The 22,626-nt window shown below is 40.1% G+C and overlaps 1 protein-coding gene across 1 annotated transcript in view; it reads left to right on the top strand.

Annotated features, from left to right (window-relative positions):
- Positions 1-22,166, top strand: part of nbas (NBAS subunit of NRZ tethering complex) — a 191,864-nt gene extending 169,698 nt beyond the window's left edge. Inside the window, exons 50-52 of the mRNA XM_078399277.1 lie at positions 5,591-5,735; positions 10,030-10,158; positions 21,464-22,166. Coding sequence (XP_078255403.1) covers positions 5,591-5,735; positions 10,030-10,158; positions 21,464-21,739 — 550 coding nt within the window. The 3' untranslated portion in view covers positions 21,740-22,166. The remainder of the gene's footprint in view (positions 1-5,590; positions 5,736-10,029; positions 10,159-21,463) is intronic.
- Positions 22,167-22,626: the final 460 nt, after the last annotated feature.

Below are 22,626 nucleotides of genomic sequence, written 5' to 3'. Positions count from 1 at the left end.
GGGACCCGGGTTCGATCCCGACTACGGGTGCTGTCTGTATGGAGTTTATATGTTCTCCCCACGACCTGCGTAGGTTTTCTCCGAGATCTTCGGTTTCCTCCCACAATTCAAAGACATGCATGATTGTAGGTTAATTGGCTTGGTAAATGTAAAAATTGTCCCTAGTGGGTGTTGGATAGTGTTAATATGCGGGGATCACTGGGCGGCGTGGGCCGAGGGGCCATTTTCCACGCTGTATCTCTCAACTAAACGAAACCTCGCATAGTCTTCAACTCTTCAATAACTTTCAATTTCTAGCCCCCCATTGCCTCATCTTTACCATGGATGTCCAGTCTGCTTACATCACCATCCCCCAAGGCCTCGAGGCTCTCCGGTCCTTCTTCAAACAGAGACCCTATCAATCTCCCTCTACTAACACTACTAGTGGAACTTGTCCTCAACAACTTCTCTTTTGGCTACTCACTTTTTCCAAGTTAAAGGTGTAGCCATGAGCACTCACATGGGTCCCAGCTCTGCCTGCCTTTCTGTCAATTACATCAAACAGTCCTTATTTGAGATGTACACTGACACCATCCCCCAACTCTTTCTCCGCTACTTCAACGACTACATGGGAGCTGCCTCCAGCGCCCGTGCAGAAGTTGATGATTTTATTAACAACCACTAACTTACACACTGCCCTCAAATTCACCTGAACTATCTCTGACACTTCTCTCTCCTTTCTTGATCTTTCTGTCTCCATCACAGGGGACAGACTATCAACTGACATGTATTACAAACCTACCGACTCCCACAGTTATCTGGACTACACTTCCTTCCACCCAGCCTCTTACAAAGATGCTATTCCCTACTCTCAATTCCTCCGTCTGTCACATCTGCTCCCATGATGTTTGCCATTCTGGGACATCGGAGATGTCCTCTTTCTTTAATAAAAGTGATTTCCCCCCTTCTGTCATAGATGGATCCCTCACACACTCTCCTCTCCTCTGTGCCCTGTGGTTCTGCTCTTGCTCCCCTCCCCCTGACAGAACAAGGAGAGAATTTTCCTGGTTATCACCTTTAATCCCACCAGTCTCTGCATCCAACACTTCATCCTCGACATTCCGTCACCTCCAATGTGTTCCTACCACCAGTCATATCTTCCCATTTCCACCCCTTTCCATGCTCCACAGACGCCATTCCCTCCGCAACTTCTTGGTCTGTATTAAAAATCTTGTTAATATTAAGAGAAATATAAGAATCATGAAATGATTACACTCATTCTTCCCATCCAAACAGGCCCCTCCCAAGGTACTTTCCCCTGCAACTGCAGGAGTTGTAACACCTGTCCCTAAACCACCTCTCTCGCCTCCATCTGGTGGCCTCGGCATTCCTTCCATATTTGACAGAGGTTCGCATGCACCTCCTCTAATCTTATCCATTTGGCATCTGGTGTTCCAGATGTGGCCTCCTGTACATTGGCGAAACCAAATGCAGACTCAGCAACTGCTTCGCTGATCGCTTCTGCTTGGTCCACTAAGACATACTGGATCTCCTGTTTGCTAATCATTTTAACTCCCCTTCCCATTCCTAAACTGATCTTTCTGTCCTAGGCCAGAGTGAGGCCATATGCAAACTGGAGGAGCAACATCTCATATTCCGCTTGGGAAGCTTACAACCCAATATTGAATTCTCCAATTTGAAGTACCATCTGAACCACCCCCATCTCTTCTCTCTCTTCCCACCCCTCACCTATGTTCTGCCTCACCCGGTATCATTAGGAAGGATCTCGTCCATGTTTTCCAGAGATACTGCCTGTCAGCTGAGTTAGATCAGCACTTTTTGTCCTTTTGTGTAAAAGGACAAAGGGGAAATTAACTTTTTTAAATTGTTTCAATATATTTCTGTTTAACATCTAAAAATGTTTGTCATTTTTCAGTAAAAATATTAATACATTTAAATACATTTAAAATGTTTGGCAATATTGACATGTCAAGTCAAGTCAATTTTATTTGTATAGCACATTTAAAAACAACCCACGTTGACCAAAGTGCTGTACATCTGATTAGGTACTAAGGAAAAAAATTAAACATACAGTAGCACGCAAACAGTTCACAGCGCTTCCTCAATGAGCCTCAAACGCTAGGGAGTAGAAATAGGTTTTGAGCCTGGACTTAAAGGAGTCGATGGAGGGGGCCGTTCTGATGGGGAGAGCAATGCTGTTCCACAGTCTAGGAGCTGCAACCGCAAAAGCGCGGTCACCCCTGAGCTTAAGCCTAGACCGCGGGATAGTGAGTAGCCCCAAGTCGGCCGACCTGAGGGACCTGGAGTTAGAGAGGTGGGTTAGAAGATTTTTGATGTAGGGGGGGGAATGTCCATTTAGGGCTTTATACGTGAATAGGAGGAGCTTGAAGTTGATTCTGTACCGTACAGGGAGCCAGTGGAGCGAGGCCAGAATCGGGGTGATGTGGTCCCTTTTACGGGTACCCGTCAGGAGTCTCGCTGCGGCGTTTTGGACCAGTTGCAGGCGGGACAGGGAAGATTGGCTGATCGCAGTGTATAGGGAGTTGCAGTAGTCTAGGCGGGAGGAAATGAAAGCGTGAATGATTTTTTCTGTGTCGTCGAATTGGAGGAAAGGTTTGATTTTAGCTATGGTTCGAAGTTGGAAGAAGCTGGCTTTTACCACAGCGTTGATTTGCTTATCAAATTTTAATGCAGAGTATACATGTGATTATATTTTAATTTTAATGCAGAGTATACATGTGATTATAGCTGCAGCCCTGAATTCTGGGCAATTGAACCCCATTTTGGGGGAGAGGCCTCTGCATTCGGCCACCTCTGGTCTAATCATCACCCTTCTCGAGGGTGCGAGAGATCGAGCGACTGAGTGAGCACAGGGCCATTACGTTTCACAATTCTAGCTCCAGTATATATTTTTAAATCCAGATTGCTGTAATTTAATGCCAATTTCTCCCTCTTACTCTTTTTGTTCTTGTGGCGTTCGTCGACTTGCTCAGCCGACTTGTTCCCCTTTGTTCCACTTTAATTTGGTTTCCTTTTAATTACCTCACGAACATTGTCTTTATACATCATTCACTGGTATTCAATTTGTTGCTTTTCAAAAAAAAAATCCAGTCATTCAGGCCTTATCTCTGTTTTATTTGGTTCTATTTAATAGCTCATTTATCTTCAAATTTCCAGTTGTAATGAAATGTTAAGCCGCCTTTTAATTTACAAACTCTGTTCTAACATTTAATATCATACGTTTAGAATTATAGAATTTGCTATTTCTATTTTCAAATGAACAGCATAGGTAAGGGAATCATTTTGAGTAAAACATTTAATACCAGTTCTTAGGTCTTGACAGTGTTGTCAAAGCCAGAACCTTCCACCCACTACCTCATCCACATCTGACACAAACCAGGAATTTGCACCTCTGCATTACATTCTCTAATATAATGTTAAAATACCATCATCTGCTGCTCAGCCACTCTTATAGTTTGATCACTTTGGTAGCAAACTCAATGTAGCAGCATTGGTACTCTCGACGGCTACAATAATAAGACCAAAAATACCCGCACCTATTAAGATTAAATTTAACAAGACAGCAATTACCAGCACAACAGTTAATTAATAGCAATTCTGGATGACCCATATTCACTCTTATTACTGAATGGATCATGCACCTTTAAATCAGATTCCGTTAGCTTCCAGTTAATTTCAGTATTACCTTAAGTACAAAGGAGATTTATTCTATCCAACCTAATGGGACATCTGTGACAAGTGTGCTGGGCAAAAAAAAATTGCACTGGTACTTCCAATGCAAAAATCTCATTAATAATACAGATCTCAAGAGAAATATAAACATTGTGAAATTATTTAGTGTTGAGAAAAATGACTTGGTTTACAGGGGGATTTCAACGTAGAAGTTGAAATCAAAAAATGGGCCTGTTTCATGGCAATGTTCTATATAGCTTTAACAAAAATGTGTAAAATAAACAAAGGTAAACCTAATGGAACTAGAAAAAACAGTTTATCGTGCCTATAAAAATCAAGAGAGGGGGACTGTGGATGTGTTGTGCACTTGCAGCTATGTTTTGTAATGAAAGCCCATGCAGCAGTCACATACTAATCACGTTGCCCAAAATAGTGTAATGCCTATAATTATTAACTTTGAGACTTTAGAAAAATTCTTAAACATTTAATATCAGCAGGTAAGACTTAGTTTGAAAAAGCTTTCATGCTGGATGAGACCAATGCTAAGTCCATTCTCTTTTTATACGGCAAATTTCTGAAAACTGCCAGTAGTGTTTGCTTTTTCTATCCTTAGTTCCAGGCAATAATAGAACATAGAACTATGCAGCATAGGAACAAGCCCTTCGGTTCCCAATGTCTGTGCCGAACATCATGCCAAAATAACCTAATCTCCTCTGCCTGCACATCATCCATATTCCTCTATTTCCTGCATATCCATGTGCCTATCTAAAGACCTCAAACTTTAGATAACTTTGAGCAAAGAATTAGGAATTGAAAGGCAAACATTTTAAACAGCATAGTATGTAGTTCGATCATGAAGCTCGTGATTGGCAACAAGGAATTGGCTTTCAGGCAAAATCATGGAGCCATTCAGTTGATAGATGTATGCTAAAATGGAGGGTGCTGTTTTTGTTCCAGATGCATAGGTTATGATATGCACAAGAACATCACTGTTTTGGCTGTGATCTTACCAGAGTGCTGAAAGAAGTTATAATGAATAGCAAATCCATTGAGAGATTCAAACCCAAGAATTAGATTTTTAAACTTGAGATGGGTGAATAGCACTTGGAATTTAGGATATTTACATTTGAGTTTAGGATAAGTTCAAATTAATGGACTGTAGATATTGGTAACATAGAAGGGCTGGAAGCCAGTGTTGCATTAAGAAGTCTAAGTTGGGTGAAGAAGGAAAAAATGCCAAAGTGCCTCATTTTGTTATGGGTCAATCAAGAGACTTGCATCGTTTTCCTCAAAACTCCATCCAATCTTAATTAAAGTTCAGTGACACAGCAGGTAGAGTTGTTGCCTCACAGTTCCAGTGACCCGGGTTCAGTCCTGACCTCTAGTGCTGTCTGTGTGGAATTTGCGTGTTCCCCCTGTGAGTGCATGTGTTTCTGCAAGTGCAGTGATATCCTCCCAAATCCTAAACGTGATCGGATTGATAGATTAATTGGTCATTATAAATTGCCCATAGCGCGTAAGCAACCGGTGAAATCTGGGGAAAGAAAAGGAGGGGAGGGAAAATCAGTGGTGGATTGGGATTGATTTGTGAGCAGGAGAAAACTCGATGAGATGAAACGGCTGCATCCGAAGTCATGTGGAAATATGGAATTGTCGTATGGAAACTGATACATGGATCTTTTTTCTTATCTCTTTACGACAAAGAAGGAAGCCAGTCAGCCTGGTCTATCCCAGCTTTCAGAGATCAATTCCGACCTCCTCCCCATTTCCCTGTAATCTACTCTCTCTCATTTCACAACAGGACACATGTAGTTAGATGTAGCTTTGAAATCTCAAATATGGGGTACTCTGCTGAAATGTGGTTGTCTCTTAATTAAGATATCTCTTCTCCCTCTAGATCAATTGAGAAGGATAATGCTTGGATCAAGCTAGTTATTGCCATGTTGGGAAAGTGTGATCCTGAACATAAAATTGCCACTGCAAATGAAATTCTTGGCATTTGCCGTTCTCTTTATTCGACAAAGCACAAGCTACCAATTCAGGTAATTTTCAAATCATCTTTTAAAGTTTAATCTGCACTGATTATATCATACAAGACAGCTCTGTTAGTGGGATGCATTTGGAAATTTAATTAGAATCTACTAACAGCATTTCATTTGTATGAAAGACATACATTTAATTTCCTGTAAAATCAGAATTTTCATAAGTTCCAAAATGGTAGATTGTTATTCAGAACAGATCTGACAGCTCAAAGTTCGGAAACCATGAGTTTCTTTTGGCACCAACAGCAGCAATATATATCAGCATGATCTGTAAACTTGAGGCTTACCTCTATCCTCATTCTGCCACACTTATGAATGAAGAATGCAAAAGCTCATACCAGGCACAACCAAAAATGAGGATCAATGCAGTGAAGCCACTGCCATGGTTTTGCCACTATATTCAAACTAAAATTGCCTTGAAACCTCTGTGCAATCTCCTCTTAATTCATAATTCCAGTCACTTTCATGTCGACAATAAACTTTGAAATATTACATTTAACTTGCTCATGCAAATCACTGATATACAAGATGAATAGTTGGGGGCTGAGCACTAATCCCAGAACTATGCCACTAATCCCACAACTATACCCATCATCCTGATTTTTTTATTTCTATTCTCTGCTTCCCTTTGAAAAAACTCTAGCATTTCCACCATCCCTTAGGTTCACCAGCCTGTAGTTTACTATTTTCTCTCTTTCTACTTTAAATAATGGGGTTACATTTGAAACAAACCAATCTGTAGGAGCCAATCTTCAATCTGTGGAACACTGGAATATAATAACCAATGTATTCCCTATTACCATAGCTATCACCTTTAGAATTCCGGAATTCAATAATCAGATTTGGCTTCCAATACCATTAATTTCTCCAGCTCTATTTTCTCAATGCCATTCATTTCCTTTACTGTCCATTGATTCCATAACATTTCTGGAAGGTTACATGCATTCTTTTCTTTAAAGGCACAACTAAAGTATTTATTTGGAAATGCAAGGAACTGCAGATGCTGGAATCTTGCATAGAACATAATGCTGGAGTAACTCAGCGGGTCAGGCAGCATCTCTAGAGGACATAGACAGGCAATGTTTTGGGACAGGAGCGTTCTGCAGACTAATTGTAGTGGAGAGAAAGCTGGAAAAGAAGTGGGAGTGGCAAGTGATAGGTGGGTACAGTCGAGGGGGGTTGTGATTGCCAGATGGGTGGACAATAGTAATGGATGACAAAGGGATACAAGGAGACAAAAGGGTGTTAGGTAAGGAGAGAAGAGGAGTGAAATGTAAAGCTGAGGGGAGGGGGGAAATACAGTTGGAATGGAATGGGAAGGGGTTAAAGGGAAGAATGGGTGTGCAACATGGTATGAGGAAAGAGAGGGTGGGAAATGGGAGGTCCTGCCTAAAATTGGAAAATTCAGTGTTCGTACCATGGGGTTGTATGCTACCCAACCAGAATATAAGATGCTGTTTCTCAAGTTTGCATGTGGCCTCACTCTGGCAATGGAGGAGGCCCAGGACAGAGGTCAGTATGAGAAAGGGGAGTTAAAATGTTTAGCAACCAGATACAGGAGGCCTCGGCGGACCAAGCGCAAATGTGTCTACAAAATGGTCGCCTGGTCTACAGCTTGTCTTTTTTGATGTAAAGATGGCCAGATCGGACGGAACACTGGATGCAGTAGACGAGGTTGGAGGAGGTGCATGTGAACTTCTGTCTCATCTGGCAGATCTGCTGGGCTCCTTGAATAGAGATGTGGGTGGAGATGTAGGGACAGATGTTACATCATCTGTGGTTACAGGGGAAAGTATCTGGAAAGGCTGCAGTTTGGGTGAGAAGGGATGAGTGAACTAAGGAGTTGCGGAGGGAGTGGGTAAAAAGAGGTGGGGATGGGAAGATGTGACTGGTGATGGGATCATATTGCAGGTAGCAGAAATGTCGGAGAATGATTTGCTGGATGTGGAGGCTGGTGGGGTGAAAGGTAAGGTCCAGGGGGAGTCTATTCTTGTTCCGTCTGGGAGGAGGAGGAACGACTACTTAATTATTTTGCATTCACATTACAATTATAGAACAATGTTACTTGTGGTAATTTTACACATTGATCATATCTATTCTGTTTTTAAAATAAGGGTCATATTCAACCCAGTTAATTACCATCCACCGTAAAGCAGGTGTGTGATGGATTGTCTATCAAGCATCAGTTGCTCATCATCTTGGGTTGAACTATAACCACTCAGCTACAGATCTAGAATCAGTCACAGTGCTCGAGAAGATGTTGTAATGCGGAGGGATCAAGGAGTACAAGTACACAGTTCCCTGTAAGTGGCGTCACAGGTAGATAGGGTGGTGAAGAGATATTTTGGCACGCTGGCCTTCATCAGTCAGGGAATTTAGTATAGAAATTTGGACTTTATTACAGTTGTACAAGACATTGGTGAGGCTGCACTTGGCTTCTTGTGCTTAATTTTGGCCACCCTGCTTGGGGAAAGAGACCATTATGCTGGAAAGTGTGGAGAGTAGGATGTTGCCAGGACCCGAGGGCCTGAACTGCTAAGAGAGTTTGGGAAGACTTTGCCAAATGGCACAAGTTATAATTGCGTGATTGCTAGGTCAGATGTTACAGCCCATTTTAATTCACAATTAAAGTCCTTTTGCTGGACTACAAATTCCTCCCTTGACTTTTGGCTGTGCTGAGGTCACTAAATTACCTGATTCCTGTCCAAAAGGCAAATCATGCTGGCTGGAGATCTCCATGAAGGCATGGTAGTTGAATGGGCCAAAGCAAGTCCTGTTGACAATCCTTCTGGAAGAATTGTTGACAAGCTCTGTGTTGAAGCTGTTTGTGTTTTTTAATATGCCTGAATATATTAAAAATACAGACATATTAAAAATCAAATTGGCTCTTTACAAAGTTTAAAAATAGCATTTGAAAAGTAAATCGGCCAGTAAAAAAAGTTTTAAATAATTAAAGAGAACATTCAGGCAAGGAGAAACGTATGTGTTTTTATGTAATTATGATCATTTCTATTTGGATGAAAAGGATATGCAGATTCTGTGGACAGTTTCTTTAATGTAAGAACTAGATTATGCAAGGTTTGTGCTCTGTCATTGAACTCCTTGTGGATTCCAGTGGCAGATGTCGCCAGCAAATCAGTCAGGACTTCTCCATTGGTGTAAGTGCCCAGTGTGCACTGGTACTTGCTGGGTAGCTGAATCGCATCAGTTTGTCAAGGAGCTGCTGACATTTCTCAGCAAGTTCCAGACTGCTGTTTCACCCCAGGCAACATCTAATGGGGAGTAAGTAGTCTTGCTCACCACCAATGTGTATCCTTGTGTCCTATGATCTTGGCCTCCCTAGCAGCCCTACTCACTTTTCCCTCCTGTGTCCCATCCACTTCTTACATCTTGTAGCTCTTTTTCTTAAAGTTTACAAAAAAAATCATTAGATTAATAGCAAATCGTTCGGCTACCGAGCAGCTTCCCAAAATCCCCCCACCTCTTCGGCTCTCATTCTATCGACAACAGATTTGTTTTGAGAAGGATTAACTTACAACTTGATGGATGTTCTGTCTTAGGATATATAAATGCAACTATTTAATATATGTATATGAATTAAAAAAAAAAAATTTGGTGCTCGTCAAAATGATGCCATTTCATGCCAGGAAAGAAACTATTCCCATTTTAGGAAAGTTTTCCTTGGGCCAGTTAAATCGGTTGTGGCCAGATGCAGAGTTAAGCTCCATTATGTGATTTGCTTTCTTAAATTCTCAAACCAATCAGTAACAAATTGGACAGAGATCTTTGACGTTTCACGTTGGACTTCTGAAAACAGTAGAGACTTTCATCCTGGTTTGCATTTGAACCCGATTCACTAACCAGAAAAGCCTGTGTCACATCTGCTGTGCTGTTCCCTACCAAAGACTTTTATTACAAATCCTACTGTTTTTCAAAGCATTGTGAGCATTTTCAGAGTAAAGAGAGACTTCAGTCAATCCATTTTTTTAATAGAGGATAATAATGAATCATAATTATAAGATTGCTGGATTATTCATGATTTACTTTAAGGGCATGATTACTGAACAGTTAACTCATTGTAAGCTGACTTATTTTTTTTTAAATCAATAACTAATGATCACAAAGCTAAACACGAACACCTTATTATGTAGTTCCGTCCATTGTCCATTTCATAAAATATGGAAAAAGTGAACTTTGAAAACCCGTACGTGTGTTTGTTGCTTTTCAATCAGAACATTATTTAATTACAGTGTCTCCATTTATTTAACTCAAGACCTTTTGTGTTCTTATGCAGTATGTGAAGAAAATTTGTATTCTGCTCCTGGAACAATCCATACTGCTGCCAGCATTAAAGCTTGGAATAGAAACTGATAGCCACGAGCTGCAGATACTGGCAATGGAACGGATAAAAGCTGTCGATCAGGTACGGATATTCAATTCTAAATCTCTGAAATCTCGTTCATGGTAATGAACTAGATGTTTTATCTACAAATATAAATGCAAGTATGATATTGCTTAATAGATTTCCTCATAATATGTGTATTTAAAAATATAAATTAAACTTGCAGAAATGTATCTGCATAAATCCATCCAAACATAATTTATAAAGGAAGATATGCCCTAGATTGTCCTGGTTCTGTTCCTGAACAGTAACCCAAATTAAATAACTAAACATTACAGTGGATCAAGATGATTGGGGAAAAAAATAGTTTGTCCTCTTGGATAATGACTAAAATAATTGAATTCCTACAATAAATGCCAGCGCGCTTTGTGCAATCAAGACTAGTTTGGAGATTAGGCCAGATTTAGTGCGTAATTTGATCCTTCAATTTGCTTTTCACTATAAGGATTGAAGGTGGTGTGAGAGTTATTACTATTCTAGTTTTAAAATGCATTTTTCAGTAACAAAGCGGGATTTATTCAGCACCATGGTGTAAAAATAGCTCGCCATTAACTCTGGTTCAGTTGGCTTTGGTGTCGATTAGAAGGCTACTAGTTTATCATTGATCACCATCAACGAAGCAGCTCGCTAAAAGCCTGGTCTCCTATTAAATGGAGATTGCTTGCTGGGTCATTGTAGAGAATAATACAGGAAGTATAAAGCAATATAAAGTTCAGCTCACTGGAATTGATCCTTCCAGAGGCAATAGAAGGCCTGCTGCAGATTGCACAGTCCTACATTGAAAAATTGAGTGTGTTAATGGAAGGGCCTGTAAGCAAATGGAGAATGTGCCGACTGAGATCATTAGAGCAAAAATTAGTTTCTACATAATACAGAGATGAAGGGCAGTGAACTATTTCAAAGGGAAAAAACAATTGCAAATACCACACGTGTGAAGTTGACATTGTCATTCGTTGAAGAGACATGAACATTGTTCTTCGTCGAATTACTTGTTCTTATTTTATAAAGGTTATTCAAAGTAGTTAATGATATTTTTTAAATTGTGTATCGTAAATGTTGCCATCGATCAAAAATGCTAATGCAAACATTGCTTCTCTGGGTGAACCTATTGCAGCATTTGTACTTTCATTTAGACCTTTAGGTGATGTCGTTGTAATCAATGTTATAATGCATTGCGTGCAGGAAGCAACTGGTCTCACTCAATATCATGTTCAGAAGATAGTGCATTATCATAAGAGATATCTTTAAAATTAAAGATTTAAATGAATCATTTTGAAATGTATATCTAAAGCCCACCTCGCCTGTTTTAATTGCAGATTATACAGTTGTATTACACCTATCATCTAACAGAGATACTACTCTGGGCCTAATTCCCCATGTGTTCAGAAATAATAGTTTATTTCACAGTTTGTGCCGTAGCAGATCTCAACTTGCACAAAACAGATGACACCACCATCTAAAGTCTGAATTGAATGTACAAATGGTGTAGTAGGTTCAGTCACAGAGGTAATGTTTGCATGAGCATTTTCAGTCAATGACAATTTGCAGGATATACTGAATTGGAGAAAAGCTAGCTACCCACTTTCAGTAGATAACCTTTGGAAAATATAATAAGATGTTCTAAGAACAAAGTGTATAAAACTCCAGCACTTAAAACTGTTACATTTCAGAGCACATTTTCCATTCAATGTATGTCATTCTTACAAATAATTACCAACAGTTAATCATGTAGCAAAAGCAGCCAATTGCAAAATACCAATTCGCATAAAACTAACCAATTACACATTCAAGTTACCTAGTTGTTAAATGCATTACCAATAAATCATTAAATCTTTTGGTAAAGTTTTTTTTGTCACCCATATTGCTAATTTCCCCTGTTAGACATTGAGTGCACAAAGAAACCTGTATGAGAGCCAAACCATACTCAACAGAGGAGAGTACAAGAGTTGAACTAAACAGATATATTTGGGAGCAGACAGTAAGAGAACAGAGCCAGGGAGAGAATCTGGAATAATGGAGGCAATCTCAGAGATAAGCTCCTTTTGAAATGCTGTACTTCACAATCGTCGGATTCTATCACACCATATAGATTAAATATCAGCAAAGGTATGGAAATTGTTACAGTCTTGTTCATAATATGCTGACCATGCACTGAACGCACGATCATTCTCAAAGCAAAACTGACACTTCAGCAGAATCCTGTGATACTTGGGACAGTTCAATGCAGCTGCTGCACAGCTCCAGGTACTTGGGTTCAAACCCGAGTCTCGTCATCTAACACAAGTATTGGACTTGACTCAGGTGACCTCAGGTGCTGACAGTGAAGTTTAGACATTCTCCCGATGTCCATGTGAGTTTCTTTCCAGTTTCATCCTGATCCCAAAGCTATGTAGGTTAATGTGTTGCTGAAAATTGCTGTTTGGGATATTGTGTGGCAGGAAAATTGTGGGGATAGGGGTGACAGTAAAATAAGTGAGAAGATGGGATTGAAGATATAATTTGAGAGCTGAAGTGGGCCTATGTCGTTAGAACATAGGACAGTACAGGACAAGAACAAGCTCTTCGGCCCACAATGTCCGTGTCGAACTTGATGCCAATTTAAACTAATCTCCACCTGTACGTGGTCCATATCCCTCCATTCTCGGCATATCAACATGCCTATCTGAAAGCCTCTTAAATGTCACTATCAGTCTGCCTCCAACACCAGGCTGAGCAACACGTTCCAGTCAAAAAGCTATGATAAGTAATATAAAATATGGTACTTACATCACTGCCTTGCCACACAATGGTCGTCTTATCAATGGTGTTGTTGGCATCTTGGATTTACATCCTCCTTGCCCGCTGGTTATTGTTTCTGCTTCTGTCTCTCGTTAGCTTTCCTTTTCCAGTATCTTGCACACATTTCCATTTTTGCTGCATTGCTCTGAAACAATATTGAAAGTTCACTCACAACTTATGCAGAACTCCTGTGATTTTTGTTTTGTTGAAGGAAAGTGAACAAAAGAACATGGCTGTAAAATTAAATAGGAAAGATTTAAGACATTTGTAAAAGGTCCTTTAATATATAAACTGCATGATGACTGCCAAAAATATTGAAGCAAACTGTTATAAATATTTAAGGATAGTGGTTGAAGGAAAGGGGGTTCTGGTGATGTGGGAAATCAAATTAATGGGATTAAGATTAAATTTTGTTAAGACTTCCTTTATTGGTTGTACCTTAACTTTGACGACTGCATCGGGACTACCTCCTGCATCCATGCATAACTTACAGACTTCATTAACTTCACTACTAATTTCCATCCTGCACTCAACTTCACTTGGACCATCTCCGACATCTCCTTATTGTTTCTTGATCTCACCGTCTCCATCACAGGAGATACACTGTCAACTGATATATATTATAAACATACTGACTCCCACAGCTATCTCAACTACACCTCTTCCCACCTTGCTTCCTGCAATGACTTTATCCCCTAGTCCCAATTCCTCCGTCTATGATGGATCTGCGCCTAAGATGAGGTGTTCCATACCAGGACATCCAAGATGTCCTCATTCTTTAGGGAAATGGATGAAGCACTCACACGTGTTTCCTCGGCAACCCGCAGCTCCGCTCTTGCTCCCCCTCCTCCCCAGTCGCAATGGAGACGGAGTTCTCCTAGTCCTCACCTTTCACCCCATCAGCTATCACATACAGCACATAATCCTCTGACATTTTCGCCACCTCGAATGGGATCCTACCACTAGTTACATCTTCCCATCTCCACCCCTTTCCGTTTTCTGCAGAGACTGTTCCCTCCACAACTTCCTCGTTAACTCAACCATTCCCACCCAAACCACCCCTCCCCTGGTACTTTCCTCTGCAACCGCAGAAGATGCAACACCTGTCCTTATACTGACCTTTCCGTCATGGGCCTCCTCCACTGTCAGAGTGAGGCCCAACACAAATTGGAGGAACAGCACCTCATATTTCACTTGGGCAGCTGACAAGCCAGCGGTATGAATATTGACTTCTAACTTAAAGTAACACTTGCTTTCCCTCTCTCTCTATCCCTCCATGCACCCTAGTTCTCCAACGAGTCTGACTGACCTCCTGATTAAATTTTACATTATTTGCTCCGTTGTTCACTTCCCCTAGCTAATATTGATCTATTTGACATTTTTGATCTCCGTCCCCTTTGATCACTTGTTTTTCCACACCTTGTTTCTTGTTTGCAGTGCAGTTGTGTATTGCTCTTGTTTACTCCTTTAGGTAACCTTGGAATTTGTAAAATTTAATAACTGCTCCATTACTACTAATGTGTGAATTTATCAACTGAAATTAGCACATGAAGCAGCTTAAAGCCACACTGTTATTTAGCTCATACTCTAGCTCTTCTACTTCTACTTCTATTTCTACTTTGGATAAGTTACAAATCTAACAATTTGCTCTAGCTTGCTATAAATAAGGAGGGTATTTTAAGTGTCTTCCTACTTGTAGAAGTAGGTGTTATCCCTTGTTGGATGTATATAGTTAAGATGAATATGTACAAGTAGGAGTAATGTGCATCACTGAAATCATTACAAATTTATTCTGTTGGATGAATTGTCTTGAACATGGAAATTGCACAAGTACTTTTTGGATTGGCATACCTTACCACCCTTATGCGGTGTACCATCTGTTTCAGTCATCCTGACACTTTGACTCAAAATAGATTTATTGGGAGAGTGGAGATTTTTTTTTAAAAACCTGAATTCAAAGGTTCTATCCCAGCTGAACGACATTGAGCAAGAAAATAAAAATCCTGCAAGAAATTCTGCACTCGATTTCTGATGAAAGCAGGTTAATGCGTATTTGCCGGGCAACTGAACGAATGTGTTTTTAAAGTTAAATAAAAAATATTTTGTACAGTTCTAGGAGGGACTTTGAAACATTAAAACTCTATGTAACACTGACAAATCAATGAAACTTTAATCAATATTTAGACATAGTTTAGATGAAGAAAGACACAAGAGAGTACAGACGCTGAAATATGAGGCAACAACATCCTCCACCAGAGCTGAGCCGCTTTGTTTTCCAGCAGATTGTTGCTTTAGTTTAGTTGAGAGGTTGAAGGAAAAGAGTTGTAGTGATATGGAAACACAAGAAATGAATGGGATCAAGTCAAGTCAAGTCAAGTCAATTTTATTTTTATAGCACATTTAAAAACAACCCACGTTGACCAAAGTGCTGTACATCTGATTAGGTAGGTACTAAGGAAAAAAAATGAAATATACAGTAGCACGCAAACAGTTCACAGCGCCTCCTCAATGAGCCTCAAACGCTAGGGAGTAGAAATAGGTTTTGAGCCTGGACTTAAAGGGGTTGATGGAGGGGGCAGTTCTGATGGGGAGAGGGATGCTGTTCCACAGTCTAGGAGCTGCAACCGCAAAAGCGCTGTCACCCCTGAGCTTAAGCCTAGACCGCGGGATAGTGAGTAGCCCCAAGTCGGCCGACCTGAGGGACCTGGAGTTAGAGAGGTGGGTTAGAAGATTTTTGATGTGGGGGGGGGGGGGGAATGTCCATTTAGGGCTTTATACGTGAATAGGAGGAGCTTGAAGTTGATTCTGTACCATACAGGGAGCCAGTGGACAGAGGCCAGAATCGGGGTGATGTGGTCCCTTTTACGGGTACATGTCAGGAGTCTCGCTGCGGCGTTTTGGACCAGTTGCAGGCGGGACAGGGAAGATTGGCTGATCGCAGTGTATAGGGAGTTGCAGTAGTCTAGGCGGGAGGAAATGAAAGCGTGAATGATTTTTTCTGTGTCGTCGAATTGGAGGAAAGGTTTGATTTTAGCTATGGTTCGAAGTTGGAAGAAGCTGGCTTTTACCACAGCGTTGACATGCTTATCAAATTTTAATGCAGAGTCAAATATCAAATAAAATTCATTAAGATTGAATCAGTTTAATCAACTTTGTTTTTATTAAAGGAATTCCATAGTTTCCCACTGCTTCTCCTACCTCCATCTTTTCTAATATTATCATGAGTACCAAAAATCTGAACAGACAATTTGTTTGTAGTTGAGCAATTGGATTATTACCATGCCATAGAATATAAGATATTGTTAATCAAGTATGCCCAAAGGCATCGAATCCTGAATAGAGTCTATCGTGCGTCTTTGTGCTTTGCACCTCTGACCATTGTCCTTAATTCAAAATGCAAAAGATGATAAGCACATATAAATGTTCATCAGCAATTATTTTCCAACAAAGAGTACATTGTCTGGACTTTTTCTCTTGTGACATTTATTTGCTGCAACTTTAGCACTCGGCATTCAATATTTTGCCTTGAAGTTGTAGTCAGTATTTTCTCTGAAAGGACATCATGTTGTAAAATCCCCACGTGTTTTCCCACGTACGACATTAATCTAATTTCTGTTCTTTGCATGATTGGAATGAATTAATTAACACCTTTTTATTTTGGTAACATATAAATTTTGGAAACAACATTTACAAATTATAACAGCAGAATTGGTTCCAACATGAAAAAAACATATGTACTCATGTTTACAAGATACTCAACCAAATGTTAAAAAGGTTAGCAACTTGTTAGAATGGGTACAGTGCCAAAGCAGTATGCATCTTCAATTATTTTTGACTAGGTCTTAGTTATGAAGTACAAATTTTATATGATACATACACTCGTGCTGGATAATAGGACTAAAGTATTTAATAATAGAAACACAATTCTGGAAGTGCTTAAGAGACTATATCGACACAAAACAGAATCCTTAAGTCAAATCTAATTTCATTTGAGGAATGTCCTGTGGGAGTTCCTACATTTAAACATGTTGTCTAAGTAGCTTCCTGCCTTTCCTCTGAGAGCTCTGTGATAATTTCAATCCCGAGTTGTTTGCTTTTAGGTCAATTTGAGACTGTTTATAGCATGTTTCCATTCAATGTGCTTAAGACTTGTATTGTTTTCAGTTAATTATTGAAATTCTTCTGAAATGTTGAGGAATCAGGAGAAACAATTAATGTGGAATAGTTAAGACATAACAAATTTACTAAGAAATTACATGTGGGTAGATTAATGTAAACATCAACAGGGATTGATATGGGATAATCAGCATGGTTTTGTGGTCTATATGGGCCAGCAAGGACTTCGACAAGGTTCCACATGATAGGCTGCTCTGGAAGGTTAGATCACGTGGGATCCAGGGAGAACTAGATAACTGGATACAGAATTGGCTTCATGGAAAGAAGCAGAGAGTGATGGGTGGAATGCTATTTTTCGGACTGGAGGCTGTGACTAATGGTATGCCTCAGGAATTGGTGCTAGGACCATTGCTGTTTGTGATTTACATCAATGATTTGGATGTGAAAGTACAAAGCATAGTAAATAAGTTTGGGGGTGACACTAAAATAGTTGGTATCGTGGAGATTGTTTTCAGGAATTGCAGGAATTCCTCTCGAATTGCAAGGTAAATGGGCCAAAGAATAGCAAATGGAGTTTAATTCAACTCTGAGGTGTTGTGAAAAGCGTGGCAGAAGTGCTGTAGAGCAGAGGGATCTAGGAGTATGTCCATACATCCCTGAAAGTGGTGAGGAAGGCATTTGGCACGTTGGTCTTCATCATCCAAGGAATTGAGTATAGAAGTTGGGTCGTTATGTTACAGATGAAAACACGGATGTCCTTCAGTTTTGGTTGCCTACATTAGGGAAAAGATCATAAAGCAGGAAGAAAGTGAAGAGAGGATGTTGCCAGGACACGAGAGCCTGAGCTAGAAGGAGAGGTTGGGTAGGCTTGGACTTTATTCCTTGGAGTGCAGGAGGCTGAGGGGTGATTTTATAGAGGTGTATAAAATCATGAGTGGAATCCACTGTGTCCTTTCCCAGGTTGAGGGAATCAAGAACTAGAGGCCACAGGTTTAAGGTGAGAGGGAAAATATTTAATAAGAACCGTAGGGCATCTTTTTCTCACAGAGTGGTGGGTCAACATATGGAACAAGCTGCCAGTGGAAGTAGTTGAGGCAAGTTCAGTGACAACATTTAAAATACATTTGGACAGGTACGTGGATAGGAAATGTTCAGAGGGATATGGGCCAAATGTGGTAAATGGGGCATACAGCTTGGAAATAGGCCCCTCAACCTAACTCCTCCATGCTAAACAAAATGCCCATCCATGCTAGCCCACTTTAACCCATATCCCTCTAAACCTTCAAATCATACAAGAACTTGTGCAACTATTCGAAGAGGTGGCGTGGTCCAGATGACATGGCTAGTAAGTGAACCAGATCATGCGTAAACCAGCCCACATAAATGAAAGATTTCTAACAAATTACGTGATGTCATTTCAGTGTTCAAATTGTATTGCAAACAATGAAAAACTACTAGAAAAGGACATTTGTTGCAATATGTATTCCGAAAAGATTATGAATTAATATTCATATGAGGAACTGATTTTTTTTTTCTTTTACTATACAAAGTAAGCCAATGCCTGTATATCTCTGCCGCTGAGAGTAGCTTTCATTATTAAGCTGACTTTGGAGCAATTTGTGTTGAGTTAATTTCCCACATGGAACCCATGGTCTAATCCAGAAATCTGGCAGCAATCCTTATGTCTCTTTATCCTCTCCCACTCCGGGCTCAAATCCTGCAGAGCAGGCTGTCTTTCTTCAAATATTCTGCATTATTTGCTGAGAAAGCTCGGAAATAATAAATGCAAGTTTAGTCTGTGTGGATGCTTTGGAGAGACAGAACGGTACAAGAAGATTTAGAAAGACTGAGAAGGCTACTGCTTTATCTCATCAGCCATCTCCCAAATTATTCCAGCAAAAATACCTTTTTGATATATTTTGAATGTTCTATCCAAATCATGTCCTCCATAATGAAGCATGTGTGAACACCTTGATACCTGCCACCATTTAAATTGTGTAAGTATTTATTGAAAATTGATTACCATACTCCAAAAAACTATGGAAATTCTTCATTGCTCAAACCATCTGTGTTCCTTTGAGTATTTTCAGATTTATCAGGACATACAGTGCCCTCCATAATGTTTGGGACAAAGACCCATCATTTATTTATTTGCCGCTGTACTCCACAATTTCAGATTTGTGATAGAAAATATCACATGTGGTTAAAGTGCACATTGTCAGATTTTATTCAAGGGTATTTTTATACATTCTGGTTTCACCATGTAGAAATGATGGGTCTTTGTCCCAAACATTATAGCTCAAAAACCAATTATCTTAAAAATATTAGGATAATGTGTAGTCGATCCAATTTTAGGTAACCTCTAACAACCCCATCCCCTGCGCCCCATCTGGACTCTCGCCTATTTCTCCCCTCCCCCTCCCTCCTCCAACATTCCTCTGACTTCACAATTTAAAACTCTTCAATCCTTCTGTCTCACACCTTATGCTTTATTCTCTGGCCTTTGCATCAGCTATCTGCCTATTAACCCCCCCCCCCCCCCCCCCCCCCCCCCCCGCTCACCTGAGACCACCTATTATCTGCCAAATTTTGTCCTGCCTCCTCACCCAGCCATTTCCCCTCCACCACCCCAACTGTCAGTCTGAAGAAGGGTCTCGACCCGAAACATCACCCATCCCCTTTTTCTCCAGGGATGCTGCCTGGCCCTTTGAGTTACTCCACCACATTGTATCCTTTTGTGTAAACCAGCATTTGCAGTTTGTTGTTTATTCAAATTGGATCTTAAATTGGCTTGGGAGAGGAGGCAGACAATTGTGGTTAAAGGATGTTTATCTTTCTGGAAGTCTGTAATAAATTATGTGCTGCAGGGGTGGGTGATGGGACCTTTGTTGGTGTTTTGTACATAGCTGACTTAGATGAGAATGTAGAGGGACTGACTGGTAAGTTTGCTGACAACACAAAATTTAGTGGAGAAGTTGATGAAAAAGGTTGTGAAAGAATACATAAATCAGTTGGCCATAAATCAGTTGGAAAGTAGGCCATAAATCAGTTGGAAAGATAGGTAGATGGAATTAATTCCAGCTAAATGTGAGGTAATGCATTTCAGGTTGTCAATTCCTTACAGTATGTCAACGGTAAGCGGAGTGTTGATGTGCAAAAACCTTGGGCTGAAAGTTCGTAGACCCTGAAAATGGCATCACAGGTAAATAGAGTAGTGAAGAAGGCATTCGGCATGCTTGCCTCCTTAGGCTGAAGCATTGACTACAAGCAAAAAACAAAGTGCTGGAGTAGGGTCGGGTATCATCTGGTGACAGGTGACATTTCTGGTCAAGAACCTTCTTCGGGCTGAAGAAAGGTTCCAATCCGAAAAAAAAGCATCTGTCCATTCCCTCCACAAACCCATTGTTTATCAAACGCTTTGCGTTTTGCTCAATATTCTGGCATCTGCAGTCCCTTGTGTCTTCATTGAGTACAAGAGTTGGGGCATCTTGTTGCAGCTATACCAAGCATTGGTCAGGCCGCACTTGGAATATTGTGTATAGTTCTGGTCGCCACTGCACTGGAACGATATGGTAACTTCAGAAAAAGTGCATGGCGCCCTGAATGGAAGGCTTTACTTATAACGAGAGATTTTATAGGTTGGATTTATTCTCAGTGGAACACAGAAGGGTATGAAGGGGAGGGGAAGGGGGGGAGGGGTGGGTGAAGAGTGCTGACCTGACAAGTTTGTAAAATTATGAGGGGCATAAATAAGGTAGCAAATACAATTATTGGGTTTTTTCCTTCCTCCCTACAATGGGAAAGTCTGAAACTTCAAAGAGATGTGAAGGGTAAGATTTGTCACACAGTGGAGGTTAGTTATCTGGAACTAACTACCAGTGGTAAAGGCGGACACAATTATAATGTTTAAAGGGCAGTTGGACAGATGTTTGGAAAGGAAAGTTGAAGATTACAGGCCAAATGCAGCCAAATGGGATTAGTATAAACAGGCTTCGCAGTCAGCATGGGCAAGTTATGCCAAAGGGCCCATTTCCATGCTGTCTCGCTCTGCCTCTGTAATCCTACACCATTTTAAGTCTGGCTGGTTGCACGTACTTATGTTCTCTCTGATTATTTAGGGCACTAATTAAAGCTTCCCTCTGGCTTAGTTTTTGTTTTTAACCTTTCCCTTCAGAATCTATGCTTTTGGCCCAGGATCCCCTTTCTCCCATCAGGGTTGCAAAACTGTTCATGCACGCCTATAATAAAGGTGGTGTATAAATCTAATTGTAGAGCATGTTTTGATTTGATGTGCATTTATATTCTCCTTGTGTGTAATGTGTGGTGCTGGTCATACGGTTACTGTAAATCAAAGTCTTCAATATGTAATGAAATAATATTTATCTAACAATTTACATGAATAAACGTTTTCGCTATATTCTTCTTCCCTTAGATTGATGCTTCCAGTTGTGATTCAGAATTGCTTTCTTTGTTGCTGAACAAGAAACTAATGGTCGACTGCATTTCTACTGCTTTCTACCCTCACCTTATAAGGCACCTCCTGGGCAATCACATGGAAGGACAGTGCACTGTTGATGAGGTAGCTGAACAGTTGAATCAAGCAGGCTACGCTGCAGAAGGTGGTTCTCTATTGATGTCTCATAGAGCTGTACATCCATCCTTAAGTACGTTTAGCGCTGCGTTAACCGTTACAAGGAGGTGGTTATAAAAGGATTTCCCAGCAAAAAGGATTCTTTCCACAAAAGTGAAGATGCAAAGAAAGGCTGCACATGCACTACATGCCCTTCCAATTTTCAACTGGACACTGGCTAGAAGTTCGCATGACTAATCATCTTAAAACTATCTTCTGGCACTTGATTCACAAAATCAGTGTGATTGTTTAAGCAGAACTTGCAACTGTTCCTTTTTTTGCAAACTATTCAGAATTCAGAAACTTCTCATAAATAACAATTAACAAGAACTAATTGATATTGCCACCAAGTAATGTGCTACAGTGCACTTGTGCAGTTGTCACTGTGAAATAGTGTATTAAAATTTTCAAACATAATTACTTATTTAAATTTGTGAAATTATTTCAAATTCTCTTCTGGGCACTGGTAAAAAAATGTAGGAAACAATTAAAAAATATAAATGTATGTACTTATGTACCCATCTGCTCTCATTTTTTTAAGCACAACACTTTGTATCTGAGCAACAAGACTTGATTTTTCTTTAGATTGAACATTTGCTCTTTTGAGCAAATTTATGCTTTAAGTTCTTGAGTCAGCTGCATGGATTAGCAATTTTTTGTTTGTTGAAACCTTTCCAAGAAGCAATAATGAAGTAAAATTATTTCACTTTAAATTGTTTCTTGAATCCAACTGTTGCCACAACCCCTATGTAGTGTTTCAAATTTTGTGTATTTTGTAATATAAAAGCTTGACAATCATTGCAAAGTTTATCAATATGTCACAATCGTTATCTCCCAGCCTAGATGGTCCTCAACATCAGCCTTTGCTACTTCAACAAATAGTATTTAACCCAACCAAAACTGTTCTGAATATTTGCAATTCCTTCTCCACTCGCATTGCCTCCATCAATTTCATTGACTCTCTT

The sequence above is a fragment of the Rhinoraja longicauda genome, chromosome 5 (genome assembly GCF_053455715.1).
Source record: "Rhinoraja longicauda isolate Sanriku21f chromosome 5, sRhiLon1.1, whole genome shotgun sequence".
NCBI lineage: Eukaryota > Metazoa > Chordata > Chondrichthyes > Rajiformes > Arhynchobatidae > Rhinoraja > Rhinoraja longicauda.
The sequence above is the reverse complement of the archived record's forward strand: the minus strand, read 5'-3'. Positions and strand labels throughout refer to the sequence as shown.